This window comes from Ictalurus punctatus, chromosome 28, assembly GCF_001660625.3.
Source record: "Ictalurus punctatus breed USDA103 chromosome 28, Coco_2.0, whole genome shotgun sequence".
NCBI lineage: Eukaryota > Metazoa > Chordata > Actinopteri > Siluriformes > Ictaluridae > Ictalurus > Ictalurus punctatus.
Window position 1 is genome coordinate 16,102,125 of NC_030443.2, and position 20,577 is coordinate 16,122,701.

At 39.4% G+C, this 20,577-nt stretch overlaps 1 protein-coding gene across 1 annotated transcript; it reads right to left on the bottom strand.

Annotated features, from left to right (window-relative positions):
• Positions 1–2,260: 2,260 nt before the first annotated feature.
• On the bottom strand, positions 2,261–18,702 carry wdr36 (WD repeat domain 36). Its single transcript, XM_017460693.3, has 23 exons — positions 18,399–18,702; positions 16,023–16,050; positions 15,805–15,905; positions 14,023–14,140; positions 13,755–13,887; positions 12,861–12,915; positions 12,633–12,765; positions 11,807–11,982; positions 11,503–11,623; positions 11,323–11,388; positions 9,456–9,539; positions 7,037–7,191; positions 6,795–6,909; positions 6,541–6,706; positions 6,330–6,438; positions 6,108–6,187; positions 5,652–5,759; positions 4,519–4,616; positions 4,281–4,423; positions 4,046–4,162; positions 3,842–3,923; positions 3,536–3,723; positions 2,261–2,562 (listed from the first exon to the last, which is right to left on the bottom strand). Exons 1-23 carry the CDS (start codon positions 18,552–18,554, stop codon positions 2,413–2,415), a joined length of 2,682 nt encoding a protein of 893 aa, XP_017316182.1. The 5' UTR covers positions 18,555–18,702; the 3' UTR covers positions 2,261–2,412.
• Between the last annotated feature and the right edge of the window lie 1,875 nt (positions 18,703–20,577).

The window sequence follows — 20,577 nt, forward strand, 5'->3', positions numbered from 1 at the left end:
TAATGTGAATAAATGCTTGCCAATAATACAGAATTAATTCATAAAATAGTTCATTTTTATAAATACATCATTCATTTTTATGACAAAAATGATAAATGTGTAATCACTGTATTACAGTTACTGCTGCAATCAAATTCTCATATTTCAGATTTAACAAATCAGACTAAACACTAATGTTTTATTTTTGTCCTTCTGTACCTCACAGCATTTCTCTGCAAAATATACTACTAGGGTAATTTATGCCAGTTCATCCTGTCTAAATATTTTAACCGTTTTTACATTTAGAGTCATTTTACAGAATCAATCAATCAATCAATCAATCAATCAATCTCTCTCTCTCTCTCTCTCTCTCTCTCTCTCTCTCTCTCTCGCAGTTTGAGTAAACACTACTGAGAACAGGCTTGAAGCCTCCCTCCCTTTTTGGACTCTAATCTTTCTGGGCTTGGACGACTACTCTGGAGCTTCCCTACACAGTGAGGCCCATCTGTTGTAGAACTGCTCCTTACCAAATATCAACCTGCACACACACACACACACACACACACACACACACTGCCCCAAGCTGATCCATCCACACACCCACATATTAGTGCTTTTTTTGGAATACGAATATACAGAGTGCTTTAGTTTGCTTAAAGGAATACTTCGGTGCCTTTTTTAAAAATTATTATTATTATTTTTTTACCTAATCCCTCTGTAGCTTATGTGCAGTTATAAGTAATCTTGATGTACAAGAGGAGACACATGATCTGTCCTCTCTAACAGGTCAAGCGTTTTCTCCGGCTCCCGCATGAGGACAGTCTGCTCTGCAATTAACCGCAGGTAAAGAGCAAGGGAAATGAAGTGAAGACAGGTATAAATAATGACATCAGAAGACAGTACGATTTTCATATGATTTCTATAGACTGTTCGGGGAAAAAAGATGTTCAGAAGTTTACTTTCCCACTACAAACTGCAATTCATTTACACAGAAGCGCAGAACGAAGTGCAGAGATCAGATATCAACCTTCAAGATTCTGAAGCTTGTGTCCAGAAAAGTGTACAAAAGATATCTGCGGCATTGAGGCCAACGGTCGCTTTCGTTTCCATAAACCGAGTGTAATCTCCATCGACTGAATCTGTAGGACACGTACAAATGCAACAGACAAGAATGAATGTTTATTTGTAAGAGAAAAGAAAGGAAGAACCTCCCATCTCACATATAACGAGGGTCTAAGGGCAGCTGTTGAATTCGGTCACTAAAAAGTGAAATAAAGGCCATTTGCGAGAAATGCTCGACATTTCTGTATTAGGGGCGCACGGTGGATTAGTGGTTAGCACGTTCACCTCACGGGTCTGGGGGTCGAGTCCCGCCGTGGTCCTGTGTGTGCAGAGTTTGCATGTTCTCCCCGAGCTGCGGGGGTTTCCTCCGGGTACTCCGGTTTCCTCCCCCAGTCCAAAGACATGCATGGTAGGCTGATTGGCGTGTCTAAAGTGTCCGTAGTGTATGAATGGGTGTGTGAGTGTGTATGTAATCGTGCCCTGCGATGGATTGGCACCCTGTCCAGCGTGTACCCCGCCTTATGCCTGATGCTCCCTGGGATAGGCTCCAGGCTTCCCCGTGACCCTGAAAAGGAATAAGCGGTAGAAGATGGATGGATGGATGGATTTCTGTATTATTATTATTTATTTATTAATTTTTTTTGAGATACTGGATTTCCATGAGCTATAAACCATAATCGTCGAGATTAAAACAAAAAAAAAAGGCTCGGAATATTTTACTTTATGTGTAATGAATTTTGATTATATGAAAGTTCCGCCTTTTTTAAATAAAATTACAGGTTTTGGACCTTTTCCACGATATTCAAATTTTTTGAGATGCACCTGTAGGTTAATCTAATCTTAGTTAGCTTGCTAGTGTCATTGTCTGCTGGTTTATACAATATAGCATCTTAACTAGCTTGCAAACGGCTAATCACTTTGGCCCCTGGATTACACAAGCTAGCCTGATGTTAGTTAGTTAGTTAATCATCATCTCCTGGCTTCCAGATTACACAATAAAGGTTAACCGGCTGTTTGTTAGCGTTGTAGTATCCTCGGTAATATAATATCTTAATGTTAACTGGCTTGCTAGTGAAGTCGGAGAGCTACAGCTGGAGAGGTAGCATTAGCTAATCGGAGTACTTCCTGCTGTTGTAGCAGACTAGCTCGCTACATAAGGATGTGTCGATGAATTCTCTCTACTTCAGTTTCATCGCAGAAACAACTCCAAACCACCAAGACTTTTTTATACAATATATTTTAGCATTTGTAGTCATACAAGGCAAATGTAATACGACAACAATTGCACAAGTAATACTATTATTAGCACTTTTAAAAAGTAAAAAAACAAAACAAAAGAATCTATTCGAAGGCAGCGGAGGAAGCAGGTCTCTACAGCAGAGCACTCTTGATGTACGACAGGAGACACATGTTCTTGTTGAGGAGCGTCTGTACGGAGGTCCAAGTCCCCTCTAGCAGGTCGAGCACTTTCTCCGTCTCCTGCATGAGGACAGGCTGCTCTGCAATTAACCGCAGGTGAAGCTAAAAGGAAATCAGTTAAAGACTGGAATAAATCACCACAAGAGAAGACTGTATTTCTACATTTCTATAGACAGCTCAGGAAATAAAAAAACGTTCCAAAGTTTGCTTTTTCTCTGGAAACTACCGAACGGTGGAGAGCCGATTAGACTTCAAGCTTCAAGATTCTGAAGCTTGTAGCCAGAAAAGTGTAACAAAAGATATCAGACGCAATGTGGACCACGAGTGGAGCATCGGAGGCTGAGGCGAACGTTGTTCTAACATTTTTATGGAACGATTTATTGAGGGGTAAATAAAGATTATTTAGCTAATCAGTAACACAACTGTAGAATATATAGAAGAAAGTAGTAGATGATAATATAGAAAATAAAGTAGAAAATATCCATAATGCTTAATTAAACTCTGCTGCCATCTGCTGGCTGAGTCCAAAAACTCATCTGTACATGATATTGACAGGTATTATTACCAGTCCATACAGAATTGTGTGTCATCCAACAGAATCGAACAGTTTCTTTGAGATTGTTGCAGCCAAAAAAGATTGATTTTGTTTTTGTTTTTTTTGTTGTTGAAAACTACCTCAATTGGCAAAATTGCAATTGTATGAAATAATTTCTGCACGGTTTTTCACTGTGGCGTTTGTTGGTAAATGAGACCTTTTCGCTGTACTCGCGTTTGATGCACGTGAATCGAAGGCGGCTTTGGCTGCGTTGTGATGACGCGACATGACGCGTCTTGGCCCAAATCTGTGGAAAATCTGCAGTCATTTCGGAAAATTGCAGAGTTTGCTCGATTTTGCATTTATTTCTTCTATTGAAAAATGGCAAGATCCTAGAGGGACTGTATAACGTAGTCGGGGGATTTAAACATGGTTTGGTAGGAAGAAAATGGATAACAGATGCCCTGCATGCTCTTTGATCCACAGTGTAGTAGCTTTAAAAAAATAAAATTAAAATAGACAATTGCCACCCACACACACCTTCAGAAAGAGCGCTAGATAGGCCTGTGCCAGGTCGAAGTCTTGCTTCAGCTTCAGCATGCTGCTGATCATCCTGAGGAAGCTCTGCATGACGCTAACGTCTCCACCCATGTCCGGTGCCAAGCCTCGCAGTTCTGTGTCAATAGCAGAAGGGCCCAACTCCTTCAGATGCCTCACCGCTGCCTCGTCTGAAACGGGTGCAACGAGATAAACAAATAATGCCATTACGAAGATATATCAAACGCATTTCGTTTGGTTACGTGTGCAGAATTGAGGCAGAATCATAATGGAGGTTATTGTCCTTACAAAGATTGCTGTCCAGCGCTTCTTCAAGCTGGAGGTAGAAATTGGACTTTTGGGCCAGAACTCCAATGTTGAACACCTTGGACTTTGAATGAGAAAGATGATTAGTGGGTGGGTGATAAGTGACGAGTAAGGAATAAAACACTGACTAACACCTAGGAAAGGGATGATCTGAGCATTGTAAGAGTGCTGTGGTCGTGTAGTTACCTGTTTTTCCGATGACGTATCAGGAAGGGCGAACTGAGGTACGAGTCCCGGAATAGTGGGGATGAAAAAGGGGGCTGCTTTGGGCACTTTAGGGGGTTCTTTTGGCTTGTTTCTTTTCTGTGAGCACAAAACTGTGTGTTAATTGTGACAAATAAATAAATAAATAAATAAATAAATAAATAAATAAATCATCAATATGATCAAGAGAAGAATTTCACGGTGCACACACACACACCTTAATAATGTCCAGATGGAGAAGATTCTTCCAGCGTGAATCCGGCAGCAAAGAGAGCGTGACCAGCTGTTCATCCAGCTGCACGGGAGACATGTACTCGTCCATTTCCGAGCTCTCGGCTTCCAAGACCTCCTCTTCGTCATCTGGTCAATCATACGAGCCACGAGTTTGAGTTCAGAGTGTCTAACGATAAGGTGGAATTTTCTCGGATGTGTGCGGATACGGACAACGCGCTCACCTTTGCTTGGGCAGGTGCCAGGCAGCATGACCACTGTAGGCTCGTAGTCTGCAGGTAGAGGGCGCAATGACACCAAACTACACAACGTGGTGTTGGACCTGGAACACAAAGTCGCTTAGGTTTTGAGATCATTTAGAGAGAACCAGACATCTTACAACCCTAACGGTCTTTTAAAAATATTCGTTTTTAAAACGCACACATTAGCACAGCTTAATTGCGTGGACAAGCAGGGGCACCGGGGTTCTCATTAAAGTGGCTGGTGAGCATATATGTATGTATAGATCTACATACAGTGCCCTCCACTAAAATTGGCACCCTTGGTAAATATGAGCAAAGAAGGCTGTTAAAGGATCGGGGTCTATGGGCAGATGAAACCAAAACGGAGCGTTTTGGTAATAAACACCAGAGGTGGTTTTGGTGCACAGAGAAGTAGCCATATGGAAAAGTACATCATGCCCACGGTTAAATATGGTGGTGGATCTTTAATGTTTTGGGACTGTTTTTCTACCAGATGACCTGGACATTTTGTTAGGATACATGGCATCATGGACTCTCTTAAATATCAACAGATATTAAATGAAACCTGACTGTCTCTGCCAGAAAGCTTCAAATGGGCCTGGTTGGTTCTTCCAGCAGGACAATGATCCAAAACATACATCAAAATCATCACAAAACGGTTTACTGACCACAAAATCAAGGTCCTGCCATGGACATCCCAGTCCCCTGACCTGATCCCCATAGAAAACCTGTGGGGTGAACTAAAGAGGAGAGTCCAGCAGCGTGGACCTCGAAATGTGAACGGTCTGGAGAGATTCTGTTTGGAGGAACGGTCTCAGATCCCTCACCATGTATTCTCCAACCTCATCAGGCGTTATAGGAGAAGACTCAGAGCTGTTATCTTGGCAAAGGGAGGTAGCACAAAGTATCGACCAAAAGGGTGCCAATAATTGTTGGACATGAGAAACGTTTTATCCTGTTGAATCAGACAAACCCAGCCCACACAGATTACACCGAATGTTTCTGTCATACTGTGTCAGAATTTAGGATTATTTCGTGTCAGGTATGTCCAGATAAAGTTCAAACCAAAATCGAGATAATCACAGGGAGAAAAAAACCCAACTTGAATCTCTTACCACAGGTAAATACCCAGACTGTCCACATGGGCAGAGGCGAGGACGTTCCCCGTAGGTGACAAGCTGAGACTCACGGCCGCCGTGTCTACCAGGAAACAGTCGACCAAACTGCATCCGTGACACAGAGAGTAAGATTGAAATGAGAGACAAGAGAGACAGTGAGAAAGCAGGGGAAAACGTGTTAACCACAAGGCCACAGGATAAAGATAAACCATCATACTTGAAGCATCACTACTTGAAGATGAACAAGATAAACGTTATCTCTAGAGACGATTTCACTGGGCTCTGTTCATTAAGAAGTGAGCTGGATGACTTGGCAAAAAGGTCATCGTCCAAAATCAGGCAGAGTAAATCATTCAGAAAGTGAAACCGAGTAAAAGCCTGGTCTTCCCCTCCTTCAAAGGACGCCATGGTCTGCCAGGACGAAGCCTGAGAAAACGCCACTTAAGGTCTTACCTGCCAGATGGAAGGTCCCAAGTCCTGATGGTACAGTCCATGGAGGCTGTTATCAACCATCGTCCATCAGGGCTGAAGGTCTGTACGGGTAACGTAAAAAAGGAGGGGGAAAAAAACGGTTAATTATTATGATCAGAACAAAAATGCATGTACAACCTCAACGAGTGCAGAAATACCGTGACCTTTTGAAGGAAAGGAGAAAGAAAAAAAAAAAACCCTCACCATATCATTAATCTGCCCACGCTGGCCAGAGAAGTGGCGTACAATACGCTTCATCTCCATGTCGAAGATACTGATCGTGAAGTCATCGAAAGCAACGGCCAGCATCCCACTGCGGAAATTCGCCGTAAATACAAGAAGGAAACATGTTGGTGATACAGAACGAGCTGCCTTCAGACTTCTACCTCGACGGTCTCGAGCTGCCCGCTCTCACCTGTCTCTGTGTAAGAGTGTGGAAGCCGGTGCCGCATGCAGGCTGTGTGTGTTGATCAGTTCTTTCGATTTGAACTTCCACACCTTCAGCAGACGATCGGCTCCGGCGCTGACCGTTAGCTGGTTCAGCGCGTCGACCGAGACGCCTCGAACCGGCCCCGAATGCGCTGCAGATACATCACACAAGAACACGAGTTGGCTATAGGAGCAAGAGTAATTCAGTGCGGCAGGAAGTGATGTCACATGTGAGCTGACCTCGGTCTTGTCCATACTGTCCTCTGTGGAGTCCCGACTGCATGTTATAGACGTCTATGTGTCCCGAAGACAGCGCGATCACAGCAAAGTTCCCGCAAGAAGTGACGTCTACAGCCTGTAGAGGCACGATTTTTAAATGAAATCATACTTTACATTGAACCCTGTATGCCCCACACACACACACACACACACACACACACACACACACACACACACACACACACACACACACACACACACACCGTGGCATGAACGTTGAGAGCACGGTTCTTGTTGAAATGCTCCGGTTCCAGCCTGTGAGTCCCCATAGAGCCTTTCTGATAATTCCAAGTTGTGCTCAGGACAAAACCTTGGTGGCAAGCCACAATGCCGTCCCAGTCACTCTGACGTGCCGTTTCTATACACAAAGAACCAAGATGTAACAAAATATCCTGGACATATCTAAATACTACATTCAGTATTTTAAAGAAATGTAACACCACGTTACAATGTAACATAAATGTAACAAACACTGCAACATACATACTGCGTAAAGCTTACGGCTGCAAGACCTGTTTTAGAGTCAGACTATATATACACACTATCAAAAGCTTAGACACACTCATTCTCTCTATGCACATTAAAGTTTGGGGTTCCACAAGGTTCTATTTTAGGCCTATTTGTCTTTTCTCTATATATACACACACTACCTCTGGGTACAATTATTCGCAAACGCGGTATTAGCTTCCACTGCTATGCTGATGACACAGAGCCACTGTATAGGTTTCAGCAAAGCCAGATGACAGACACCGGCGTAGTAAAGTTGAGGAAAGTGAAAAGCGCATTCGACCCTGGATGCTGAGTAACTTCCTCCTAATTGAATTCTGATGAGACAGAAATACTGAAGGACCACAAGCAGCTAGAAATAAGTTTTGAGATTGCGTAATAATTCAGAGTGGCCTTTCAGTTATCATCATGTGCAGCAGAGAAAGACCTTGTTGTGATTATTGATTCCAGTCTCTCGTTTGAAGCTCATGTAGATAACATTATTAGGATTGGTTTTTTTCAGGTCAGAAATATTGCTAGGATAAGAAATAGAATGTCAATACATTTACATTTATGGCATATGGCAGACGCCCTTATCCAGAGTGACTTACAGTACATTCGTCGCATTTATACATTTGAGCAGTTGACGGTTAAGGGTCTTTCTCAAGGGTCCAGCAGTGGCACCTTGGCAGCTCGGTGATGAGATTTGACCTCACGACCTTCTGGTGAAAAAGTCCAACGTCTTAACCACTGAGCTAAAACTGCCTCAAAATGCAGAAAAACTAGTTCATGCTATTCATTCGGCTGACATACAGGCTTCTAGCAGATATACTTAGTACTTAATAAGAGTGTAATAAATACAGAACTAATTCGTTGGATGACATGATCATCATGATACACTTTTCTGAAGTATGGTCAGCACTGCCAAGTGCAAGTTCTTTTATACAACTATTGTTACCAGGAGTGGACGATACCTACATAATTATACTTTATTACTATACTTAAGTATTATTTAGGCATGTTTATACTTTGCTTGAGTATTACTGAAAACATGTACTCGTACTTAATCGCATTTCCAAAAAAAAACAAAAAAAAACCTTCATTTTTCATATTTACCAAGGGTGCCAATTTTAGTGGAGGGCACTGTATGTAGATCTATACATACATATATGCTCACCAGCCACTTTAATGAGAACCCCGGTGCCCCTGCTTGTCCATGCAATTAAGCTGTGCTAATGTGTGCGTTTTAAAAACGAATATTTTTAAAAGACCGTTAGGGTTGTAAGATGTCTGGTTCTCTCTAAATGATCTCAAAACCTAAGCGACTTTGTGTTCCAGGTCCAACACCACGTTGTGTAGTTTGGTGTCATTGCGCGCTCTACCTGCAGACTACGAGCCTACAATTTTTTTTTTAGATGTTACAAATCAAATCAAGTACAAAATCACAAAAGGTCTCTACTCTCACCCAGGATCTCATCCATGGCTGTATACTACACATCAACAGAATGGGCTTATTTTAGTATCTCATCAAGATCAGGACTCGAGCCAATTCACCATTGTGACAATGTAGTTAGTGCTATAGCTATCCGCGCACTTTTGAAGATGTGTAATGTGCAATCGGCAGCGTGGGACTTGAGGATGAGCGCCCCTGGCCCTACCTCGTTAAAATATATAGACATGCTGGAGTATATAGACAAAGGGCAAACTTACATAGAATGAATTATGTTTCCAAGCTTTAAAACAAAAATCATCTTGTAACAGTTTAAGATAATTATTAGTCACAGTTCACATCATTTCATCAGTTAAAAAACACCTACGTTTTAGGTTTTATTACTCGAGTACGCTTTCCGAATGTGCTTTATAATAACTTGCAAGATAAGAATCGAGCATTTACAGTAAACACTCTAATCTTCGACAATCTAACCACAACAATAAGTGAGAGCTCGCTCATCCTTGGCATTCATGTAAAGACACCGTCACTAACAAAAAATTACGCTATGCACTTGATAGGAAAAGTACTAAAGAAATACAAAGCTTAAAAAATATAAATATATATATATATATATATATATATATATATATATATATATATATATATATATATACAATCATTAATAAAACAGATGAAATGCGCACCTGATGCAAAAGTGGTGATGGGTGGAAGCTTCGCCGTGTCGTACATCACCCCCTTCTTTTTGGCTTTCTTCTTGGTAAAAGACCCTGGAGATGAAAATTTCTATCATTTCTATGACATCAGTAGCAATCGTGAGAGTACTACAGATTAAAATTTCCTTCTCGTTTCACTCCAAAAACACGGCAAATTCAACATGGATTTGTCGATCAAAGCGTGAATCTGTATAACTCATTCTCTCGGAGCTTGGACTACTTTTCTTCGATGGAAGAAAGCGTCGTTGTGCTTGTCACCATCATATTCACGCGGGCTTGACAGAGCACCGTCAACCAACAGAAATAACTGGATCTACTTTATACTGTATCGCTCCAGTGTTGGATTAAAATCCAGTTTTAGATACACTACAGCACGGTTTAATTCTCGAATCTGATTGGACAACATTAATTCCACCGACATTACATCCAGCTGGAAGACAAATCACAGGTTTTATATCAACGCACTCGTTTTAATACGTCGTTTCTATAGCAACATCTCGCACAGGGACTCGCATGCCGGACACGCCACATCAACTACGCATTTAATAATAAAACTTGCTGTTATTTATCATCGAAATACGTATAATCGTTGATATGGTGAAGATTTCTGCCATGGGAAAGTCTTCAGGACTGAAGATTTTGCACGTTTCAGCTTCTCGGTGAAAAGATGAGCTGGCGTTAATTTCATGAGACAAAAAAAAACAACAAACAAACAAAAAAGAGAACCCAGAGGCTGAAAAAAGAGGCTGGTGAGGAGGAACATGTTTACACTGTAAAAAAAAAAAAAAAAAAAAAAAAAAAAAAGAGAGAACAGGAACTAACTTGTTCCGAGGATATTCCACATTAAACAGAACTATAAATGACCTATGATTAATATAATCATGAATGTATAGTATTTAACAGCTTAAAGGGACACTCTGTAAACATGCCAGATCATGGTCTTACAGCACAGCGAGAGTACCCGGAAGCGCTCACTGGAAAATGGTATATTCATGGAGGAGATTATTTATTAGCAGTAGCCATCTGGCTAGATCACTTTGCTTTTCAAAATTATCGCGAGTGGACAAATAGATTACTGAAGACACAGAAATGACTCAACAGATAAAAAATTAATTTCAGAGTTACTGTTACACTTCGACATCCAACCATACATGCTCGAGACAGCATATACAGAACAAGAGCAACAGGAGGCAAGCAGAGATCTAGTGTAGGTCTTTCAAAATTCCACCGAGCCAAATAACTGAAGTTAGCAACAACACTAACAGCTACCTTAATCTTAGCTAGCAATGCTACATGATGATTTTCCCTTGGTGGGTTCCACCTTGCAACCCACAGAACTTAAAGGATCTGTTGCTAACGTCTTGGTGCCAGATACCGCAGCACACCTTCAGAGGTCTTCTGGAGTCCATGCCTTCGACAGATCAGAGTCATGTGTCTCACTCAGAGATCCTGATTGGGCGATCATATTAGGGATCCCCGATGGTTGAATTACGTATTGCATCCCGGCTATTGTAGTTTTCGGGTGAAAACAGGAAAACGACTTAAAAATCGGGAATTCTGCTAAAATGCACACAGTAAGCGATACAGTGCTGTACAACAGAATATTACAACAATGACAAATAATATATTAAATTATAGTTTTATAACAGAATTTCCCTTTAACCCGCAGGAGCTCTTAGAGGGTCCTGATCTAGTTAGATCTAGTTTCACTGTAGTGACTCAAGAACTAATTTACAGCAATTACTAAAGAATAACAGGTTAATATATACTGTACACGTAACTACAGTCCCTTAGGCCGTATAAAGCGCTTTATTCTGTCCCATCGGCAAACTCTTACCATGTCCCAGACTCTTGTTGAACCTTTCATGAACAGTAGAAAAAGACTGCAGTGAGCCATCTTGGCCTGGAAAAACAATACGTATAGATCGTGTTATTTTACGAGTGTAATAGATTTTCTTTGGTTTGTACGTCTTAGCAGAGCAAATAATGAAACAAATAAGTGGCAGAAAGGCCATACTGGCGCTGAGGATGTTTTGTCCACTCTGGTCGTAGTGTTTGATCTTGGTGGGCGGGGCACTGTGACCCATACGAAATCTCAGCAGACGTCCTTCACCTCCCGCTACGTCGAAAATCCAAACCTACAAAACAACAGGAATATCACGGACCAGTGCATAAACTGGTACTGAGGAGATTTTACTCATCGTTAAGAAGACGGAGTTTTTCATTTAATTATATGGGATGGATGAAGGTATGGTAAATAAAATAGTCTTGGTCATCAGGAATGAGCAGGATACACTGAGGAAGAAGTGATGAAGACAAACCCGGATGGCGTTATCAGCTCCATTCGTGAGGAGCAGGGGTTCACCGTGCAGGAAGGTGAGGCCAGCTATCGACGTGGTGTGTGCGTCTCTCATCTGACCAATCAGCTTCTTCGCTTCCAAATCCCATAATCCTATGTGTCCAACAGGGCTCCCAGCAGCCATCACTGGATGCCCATCTACAGGAATAAAATAAACGTGGAATAATGTTATTACTACTACACCATTTTTTTTTTTAAAAAAGGAAAAAAGGTCATTATACTACAGTGTCTTGAATTCTCAATTATGATTGGTCAGTCTGCAAGCCAAATGCATTCATTCTAATACGTACTGGTTTCTATAGCAACAGCTAATTCACATGGACTTCTAAGGCAGATGCTCCATATAAACTTTTTTTTTTAAGTGTATAATCACTGATATGGTGACATTTTCTTTAAGGGGATATTATATATTTACGGTTTATTAAAGGAAGGAGTCTCCAGTGTCAGCACTTTGTAACAGCCAGAGGTGACGCTATAACTTATACGAGAAAGTCTTTCGGGTTCTTGGTAATATGGCAAGCTGGGAGGATTTGCTGCTATAACGTAAGTGATAACCGGAGCTAACTTGTTTTGCAGACATTAAATGGAACTATAAATAGAAGATAAATCATATGAAGTCTCCTTCTTTAATAGAGAAAAATGGTAATTGTTTTCAAATTGCTGCAGTACAAGAGGGATGAAAAACTTCAAGACACGCCGTTATAATAAAAATATTGAACTTCGGGGATTCACCATGCCCCCTTTGTGTTTTATTCCATACTGATGATAGAGTGCAATGGCAAAAAGACCTGTTCTGAAAGAAATGGCGGTGATTGGACCCCAATCTTGCTGAAACTTCATCAGAGTTTCATTAAATTTGATGTTGTGGATGACGAGCTGCCCCGAAGCCAAGCCCACACCAACCACATCCACCGCTGGAGTCTAGTAAATAAGGCCATCGGGAAAACAGGATTAAACCATAACCGATTAAAAAAAGTCTAAATGAAGACGTTTTAAAAGAGAGATACGACGCTGACCTGCTGAAGAACGGTCACTGCCGATCCCCAACCAGGAAACGTGAACAAAAGTTTGCTGAGGGAAAAATGACAGTATAGAAATGTCAGTATAGAATAATCTTGCGCTCTGTATACACTCAATGATCATCTGTGTTGGTTCTTTTAACCCCTTAAACACCTAGAACCTGCAGTTACTGAATAATCATATTAAACCACAGCGCAATAACAATTCTGCGATCTGATTGGTCAGATTGTTGATTAGTTTTCTAGAACAGCAGCTCTGACAGCAGTGCCAGCTACAAGGTTTACATTAATGCACTTGTTAACAGTAATACGTCAACATTTCTACTGTAACCACTAGCACACATTATGGGCTAGTAGAAGTTTTTGGAAGGAGTCTCCAGTGTCGGTGCTTTGTAACAGTCAGTAAGTTTTCCACCACAGGAAAGTCTTCGAGAAATAAGACTTTTTAATGCATTGTGGATTCTTACTAACATGACAAACTTACCAAGGTTTTATTTTTGTTTCATTAACTTCAAGAGAGGGGAAAATAGAGGCTGTAAGGGAATTACTATTTATAGCTGCTATAATGTAAGTAATAACAGGAATTTGTTTGAAAGACATTCCACAAAATCACATATATAGCTATAAATGGGGGGGGGGGGGTACGTGCAAACTGCTGGCAAACTGCTGTAGTTCATGTACTGTTACAGGAAAATAATCAACTTCGAGGTGTTAAATGTACCTCAGCCACATCTCATCGCTGATTATTTTCCCACAACAGCACGTCCTGATGTGTTTAATTCCTTAGGTAGCTACTACTATACAGAATATGCTTTAAGATAAACAACACGCTGCAAGTTTAAAGGGTTAAATGTGGTGTTCGGTTGCTATAATGTTGTAAAAATGGCATACTTTGATTTGACGTTCCATAACTGAAGACTCCCCTGACTGCTTCCAAACAGGATTTTATTCAGGTAGGTGCTCGGGTGCATAACAGCCCGGACTTCAAAAGTGGATTTGTCAAATGAAATCTGTAAGTATACATCTGAAAAGGAAAAGAAAAGCACCATGGGTTCATGGGTTAAATTTATATATATATAAATCAGCACAGTGACATGGTGTGGACAGTGGTTCAGTAATTTCACTAAAATGATACAATCAAGAAACAATCTATTAAGACCTTCTGACTCCACATCCCAGATAATGACGGCATTTTGCTTGTCCACGGAAATCAAATGGTCTCCAAACGGAAGCAGTAGATGGACATCAGCTTGGTGGCCTTCGTAAGTGTGAACGACCTGAAACATAGTTAAGTAGACCGGTAATATGGGGTTGTGAAGTGCGAAGTGCGATGAGGAGGATCTAAAAACAAAAGTTTATCATACATTTATGCGCACACAGACCACCATTTTTTAAATTTTTTTTTTAAAGAGGAATTAATTCTAAATATTTATATCACAGCGAATGTTTTATTTCTTACTTAGGGCATTACGATTTAAGATTTTACGAAATGACCGGGAAAATAATCGGACAGAAAAGCATATAAACACTAAAAAAAAAAAATATATATCTTCAAAAATTTAAATCTTCAACTTTTCAGTGATCATGTGCCCACCGTGGCCTCAGATTCCTGTTCTTGGCAGACAGGAGTGGTTCTTGCGCTGATGTAGATCATCTACAACAAGCTTGTGCATTCTGAGATACTTTTCACCTCACCACGGTTGTAAAGAGTGTTTTGTTTGGGGGGGTGACACTTTCACACTAGAACTGTGTACTGCTCAGCGCTACACTGACACTTACTGTGCTATTGTCCTGTTTTAATAGTTACTGTACTGTCTTGTGTTTGTTTGCACGTGCACTTCATGTAGAATGTCTAGGTCTTATTTAGTTTGTCGTCTCCTCATTTGGTTAGTGTGTTGTTCTGTGTAGCACAGAGGTCCTGGAGGAACGTTGTTTTCTTTCACCGTGTACTGTACCAGCTGTAAATGGCTGAAATGACAATAAAAGTCACTTGACCTGACTATTTGAGTTATTGTAGCCTTAGTTCAGTTTAGTTGATTAATTTATAAAGCACATTTTAAACAACAGATGCTGAAACCAAAGCGCTGTACAGGAAATATAAAACAATAAATAAATAAATAAATAAATAAATAAAGAAAGAGTAAACAAAAAACAAAAAAGGACCAATGAAAAATGTACACCCTCAATTGAAACAAAGAATACAAATAGGTCTTTAAAGAGGATTTAAACAGAGAAATGGAAGGGGAAGATCTAATATGGAGAGGAAGACTATTCCAAAGCCTAGGAGCAGCCAGCGAGAAAGCCAGGTCACCTTTAGCCATAAAACTTGAGGATTCCTGTCAACTCAAACCTGTCTGGCCAATCATATTATTTTATGTTTTGTTTTTTTTAATGCCACGTCAGCACCAGTGGTTATTTTCATGGCAAGATCCAGGATAATCCTTAAATTCTTACAGCACTACACCGATAAAATTTACAACATTCCAACAGTGTCAACACCAACAGCTATAGAAAGGTCCTTCACTTTAATATTTGATATGAATTCTTCCTTATAAGATGAGATTTTTTCCTTGGGAGGCATTTTGGAAGACTTCTATGTACGTCTTTTCTGAGAAGAATCGTTGTCTAGTACCATCTGGCCGTTCTCCTGGGATCCATCATCGACGAGGTGTTTCCACCTGAAGGAACGTCCGCTCATTGGACGTTTTTCAAACCATTCTGTGTAAACTCTAGAGACTGTTGTGAGCGAAAGTTCCATTGTCAAAGTCACTGAGATCCGCCTCGTTCTGATGTTTGATGTGAACGTTAACTGAAGCTCTGTATGATTTTATGCAGCGTATTACTGCTACAGGATTGGTTGATTGGATAATTACAGGTGTACAGTACACGTGTTCCTATTAAAGTGGCTGGTGAGTGATCTCTGTATAGAAAGGAATTTTACCTCAGTGTTCTTTGCGAAAGCTGAAATGACTTTCCCATGTGCAGCGTACACGAGCATTCGGTCAGCAGCGAGATAGGCGATGTCTTCAGGAAGGGCATTGCCTGGACAACAAATCAGAACAAAAGATGGCTGTTTGTTTTTTGTTTAAATACCGACAAATAAAAAGTATACAAGAACTGAATGTAATATTGGTACTAAAATATTTGTGCATTACTTACTGACAGCAACAATTCCAAGTTTCTTTACCTGAAGAAAGTGTTAAGAACAGGATCAGATTAAAGACATTATTCCAGACGCATTAAAAAAAAACAAAACAACTCAACAGATAACATTTTTGCATTTGAATTGAAATTTTAATTGTAAGGATGTGGCATGAGCAAAATTAGATTTAAACACTCATTTGAACATCCAAAACATCATTATAACAAGTTTTGAAAACAATATGCCTTCATATTCGAATAGCGTATTCACCCCCTTGAACTTGTCCTTATTTAAAAGTATTCACCCCCGTGAACTTGTCCTTTATTTTGTCATTCTATGACCTAGAACTGAAAAGGACTTCACTGGATTTTGATATATCATAACAATACACAAAATCCTTAGTATACATGTGGGAAAAACGATCAAATCTTAAAAATCGTAAAAGTTTTTTCCCCTCACTTTACCTGGTCACTTTCGTGGACGATTAAGGAGAGTACCGTATTCTTTCATTTTTAATAATAGATTTAACACTACACCACAGGATATTCAAAGAAGCATGGTTTTATTATATATATATATATATATATATATATATATATATATATATATATATATATATATATATATATATATATATATATATATATATATATATTAGATAGCCTTTAATAACACCTTTGACAAAAGAAGACCATAATGAACTCATTCCCATGGCTGGATCGGGAAGCGGTCGCAAGGTTGCGATGGACTTTAACAGGAAACATGACAAGCACATCATCACACACACGACACTGTTGCCAAACGTTTTAACAAATTCAAAAAGCCTGGACGTGTTGCGGACCGAACGAGAAGACGTGGACGTCCACAAACGTCCACTGACGAAGGCATGACAGACGTGGTGCTGGCAAACACAGTCCTCTACAGTATGAAGACTTTTAGGACCCTCTGTATATATAATAACTCTGATAACGGTGGGTTGTAAATTCCACCGCATTGACCCCTGGCTATGCTTAATAGACCCCTGGGGATCCCCAATACCCACTTTCAGAACCACTGAGCTGGGGAGGCAAGAGAGAAAAAAAAAAAAAAAAAAAAGAACCTACGATAACTCTGGTGACTCAATAACCTAGGACCAAATACGATGATACGATACCAGATATGATGAAAGAATAAGGGAACAAGTCTACTAAAAGTGTTGAACATCAGGACCAAACAGGAAGAAGCTGCATTTTAGCTATTACACTACTCATAACTGGAATCATCTTCCAGAAGACCTCAAATTTTTTGGTAAAAGTTCAGTCAAGGTTAAAAACTCCCCCCCCCCCCCCCCCCCCCCCCACTCCCACTGTAAAGCATTTTGAGTTGCCTCAGTGTATGAATTGTGCTATAGAAATCAATTTGCCTTGCCTCGCGCCATATAACGTCTCTCCAACTCCTTATACATCACCTATGATGTTATGTTTAAGCTTTCATCACTGTTAGACTTGTTAGAAAGGATGTTTAATAGCTCAGGAGGTTATCTGACAAGTGTAATCTCCCAGCTGCTGAGCGCAACAGTCGAATCAGCAGCATCTAATCTTTCAGTTTGTCTACGTCACACCAAAACCTTTCATCTGGTACCTAAATAATCTCACACAGGCAAGATGTGCACGTAGTATTGCAGATAATAAATATAATATATATATATATTATATACCCAACATAATTGCTGTGACAGATTACTGATCTTTAGTGTAACATTCCAAGGGAATATCCAGGGTGAGAAATCTGCCATTTAACATCACCTCGGTGAGGTGATAACCTATCTGAAGTTTAATTGTATTCCAGAGTTAAACATTTGAGTCACTTCTATATTTAATACTACAGGATTATCTGAACTGACTGACTTGTTTGTTTGTTTGTTTAAAGTCTCTGAGGGACTGTCAGTAATAATGCCAATTCTGTTATAGGTTAGTAATCAGCTCCCAAATGACCAGGTACCCACACAAGGACACGATTCAAATAGGAATTATTTCCAAATGATCGATAAAAACGAAAAGGAAAAGAGCTTTTCTAACTAGCTCCATTCAGTGTGTGTGTGTTTGGAAACAGAAAGAGTGCGCGCGCACCGCGTACTGTTTAAACCTTCCGTGTGGAACACACCACGTGAGCAAAACAGAGCTGTATTTTGAAGTTCTCGACGTTCATTTTCAATCCAAGCATATATTAAGTGCAGGGCAAGCAAATACACGGTTCTGACTAACGGTTCGGGTTGAAACTAACGGGCAAAGCCTGTCAGGAGTCCCCCTGCAACGTTAAATATAGTTTAGCTATTTAGACTTTAATCAAGCAATATTTCAATACTGATTTAACTTGTTATTATTATTGTTATTATTATTATTTTGTTGACTTACATTGTAGGTGTGGAAACACTGGCCAACAGCTGTCACCACATAAAATTCCCGGTGTTTCTTGTGGAAACGGACCACGTGTGGAAGATGGCTGGAGTAAAGCCCGAGTGCTCTAAATCCAGAGAAAATCGCGCTTCCTTTCTTCCCCACCACGGACATCTTGTTTGTGTATGTCTAAATCCTGGCTTAAAGTATTTACAACGCATTCAGTTAAAACATGGCTAAAATATTACACTGCTCCTACTGCCTAAACGAGCGGTGTTGATGCGGGGAGTTACACTAAAAAGGTTCCGGGTTGCGCTTCACTTCCACAAAGTCAGTTCCTTCTGACCAGCATCAGTAGGATGTTTCTTAAAGCTAATTGCTAAAACGTTATTTTAAGTTTGTTAGTTTTTTAATTAAAGTATTTTTCAGTTCCACAAAGTCAGTTCCTTCTGACAAGCATCAGTAGGATGTGATCTCTCTCTCTCTCTCTTTTTAAAAGATAATTGCTAAAAAGTTATTCTTAGTTTGTTAGTTGTTTTTTTTTTTAATGAAAGTATTTTTCAGTTCCACAAAATCAGTTCCTTCTGACAAGCATCAGTAGGATGTTTCTTTTCTTTTCTTTTCTTCTTATCATTTTTTTCAAAGACAATTTCTAAAATAATAATAATAATAATAATAATAATAATAGTTATTTTAAGTTAGTTTTTTTTACTGAAGTATTTAAAATGTTTGGTGGGGAAAAAGTTGCTGGGAACAACATATGTGCTCATTTTATATGTAAGTTTATTTCTTAAAAATAAAATAACAAATCAACAAAATCACTGAAATAATTTTTTTTTTAAATAAAATAAACAATGAAAGTATGAAATGTAAAAAAAAAAAAAATAATAATAAAAAAAAACAACTTTTACGATTATTAGTCAAAAGAGCCAAGGTTAAATTTCATGTTTATATCACAAAGTATAAAATTAGAATAAATAAAGGCATTCATTTGTAGTCCGTAATCCCAGGAACCTACAGTCCACAGTTTAGTGTTTTCACTGCATTAACACACAACAACTCAGCCAACAGCTAATGACCAGACCCTTCATGAGCTGAATCTGGTTTTAAAGCCAAGGTCACAAGAGCAGGTAAAACACTGATCCAAATCATTTGCAGTAAAAACCAGGCAGGTCATATCGCCGTTGCTATAAATCTACACCAACATTTCAGGAACCTGCTCAAACACTCATTACGGTTGCAAGTAGTGCTTTGGTTCCACTTCATGTTAAAACACTTGTGCCTATCCTGCAGCGTGAACTGAAATGAAATGAAAAAATGCTTTAGTGCTTGTCATAAAACCACAAACTCCAGAAAACCACAAAAGTTAATAGTGCCTTACCATACTTCCTTTTAGGAGGCTTGATATATATTTTAATTGAGTTATTCCCTCAGATTCCTCAGAACTTGTATAATTAATGTTCATCCATTTCACAATGCAATTAGTCCTATTCGAAAACTGAACATTAAAAAAACAAACAGAAAAACAAATTCAGTACACAATCCTATAGACGTTCAAACTTCAATATAACGTTAACACCATATAATTAATGTTAATGTAAACATTACAATGATTTTATATTCAATGTTAGAATAAAATATGATAAAATGCCTAATGAGGCTTACCTTGTTTTCAGTTAAGTGATGACAGTTCATTGAGAGCTTCTAAAAGAAATTGCAAATAATACCAACTGATTAACAGTATACATATAATACTCACAGTACATATACAGGCAGTTTTTTGTTTGTTTGTTTGTTTTGTTTTGTTTAACATTTTATTACAGTTTCTCCACTATGGGCAGTGTTCACTGTCTGTATTTAGGGATTTCGTCATCATCCAGTCTCAGATTCTAGTGGGAATAACTTAATATTTAACTTAAAACTAAACAAAAAATGTTTGACTGGCAGTGTAGATATTGTAGGTATTTACACATGATGACCTATCTCATACATACTGTAGTTACAATAAAATCAAAATATTCTGAAAACTGTTAAGAACTCACTTCCACATGAGGTTTGATGATATTATGTGCGGTTTCCTGCAACTCCTGAAGACAGACATTCTTCTGACTGCATGTGCCTGCCTTTATGGCCAGTAGTACACAAATGAGGCAAAACACTGTCAATAAAAGAAAACATATTCACAAGTTCAGTTCAA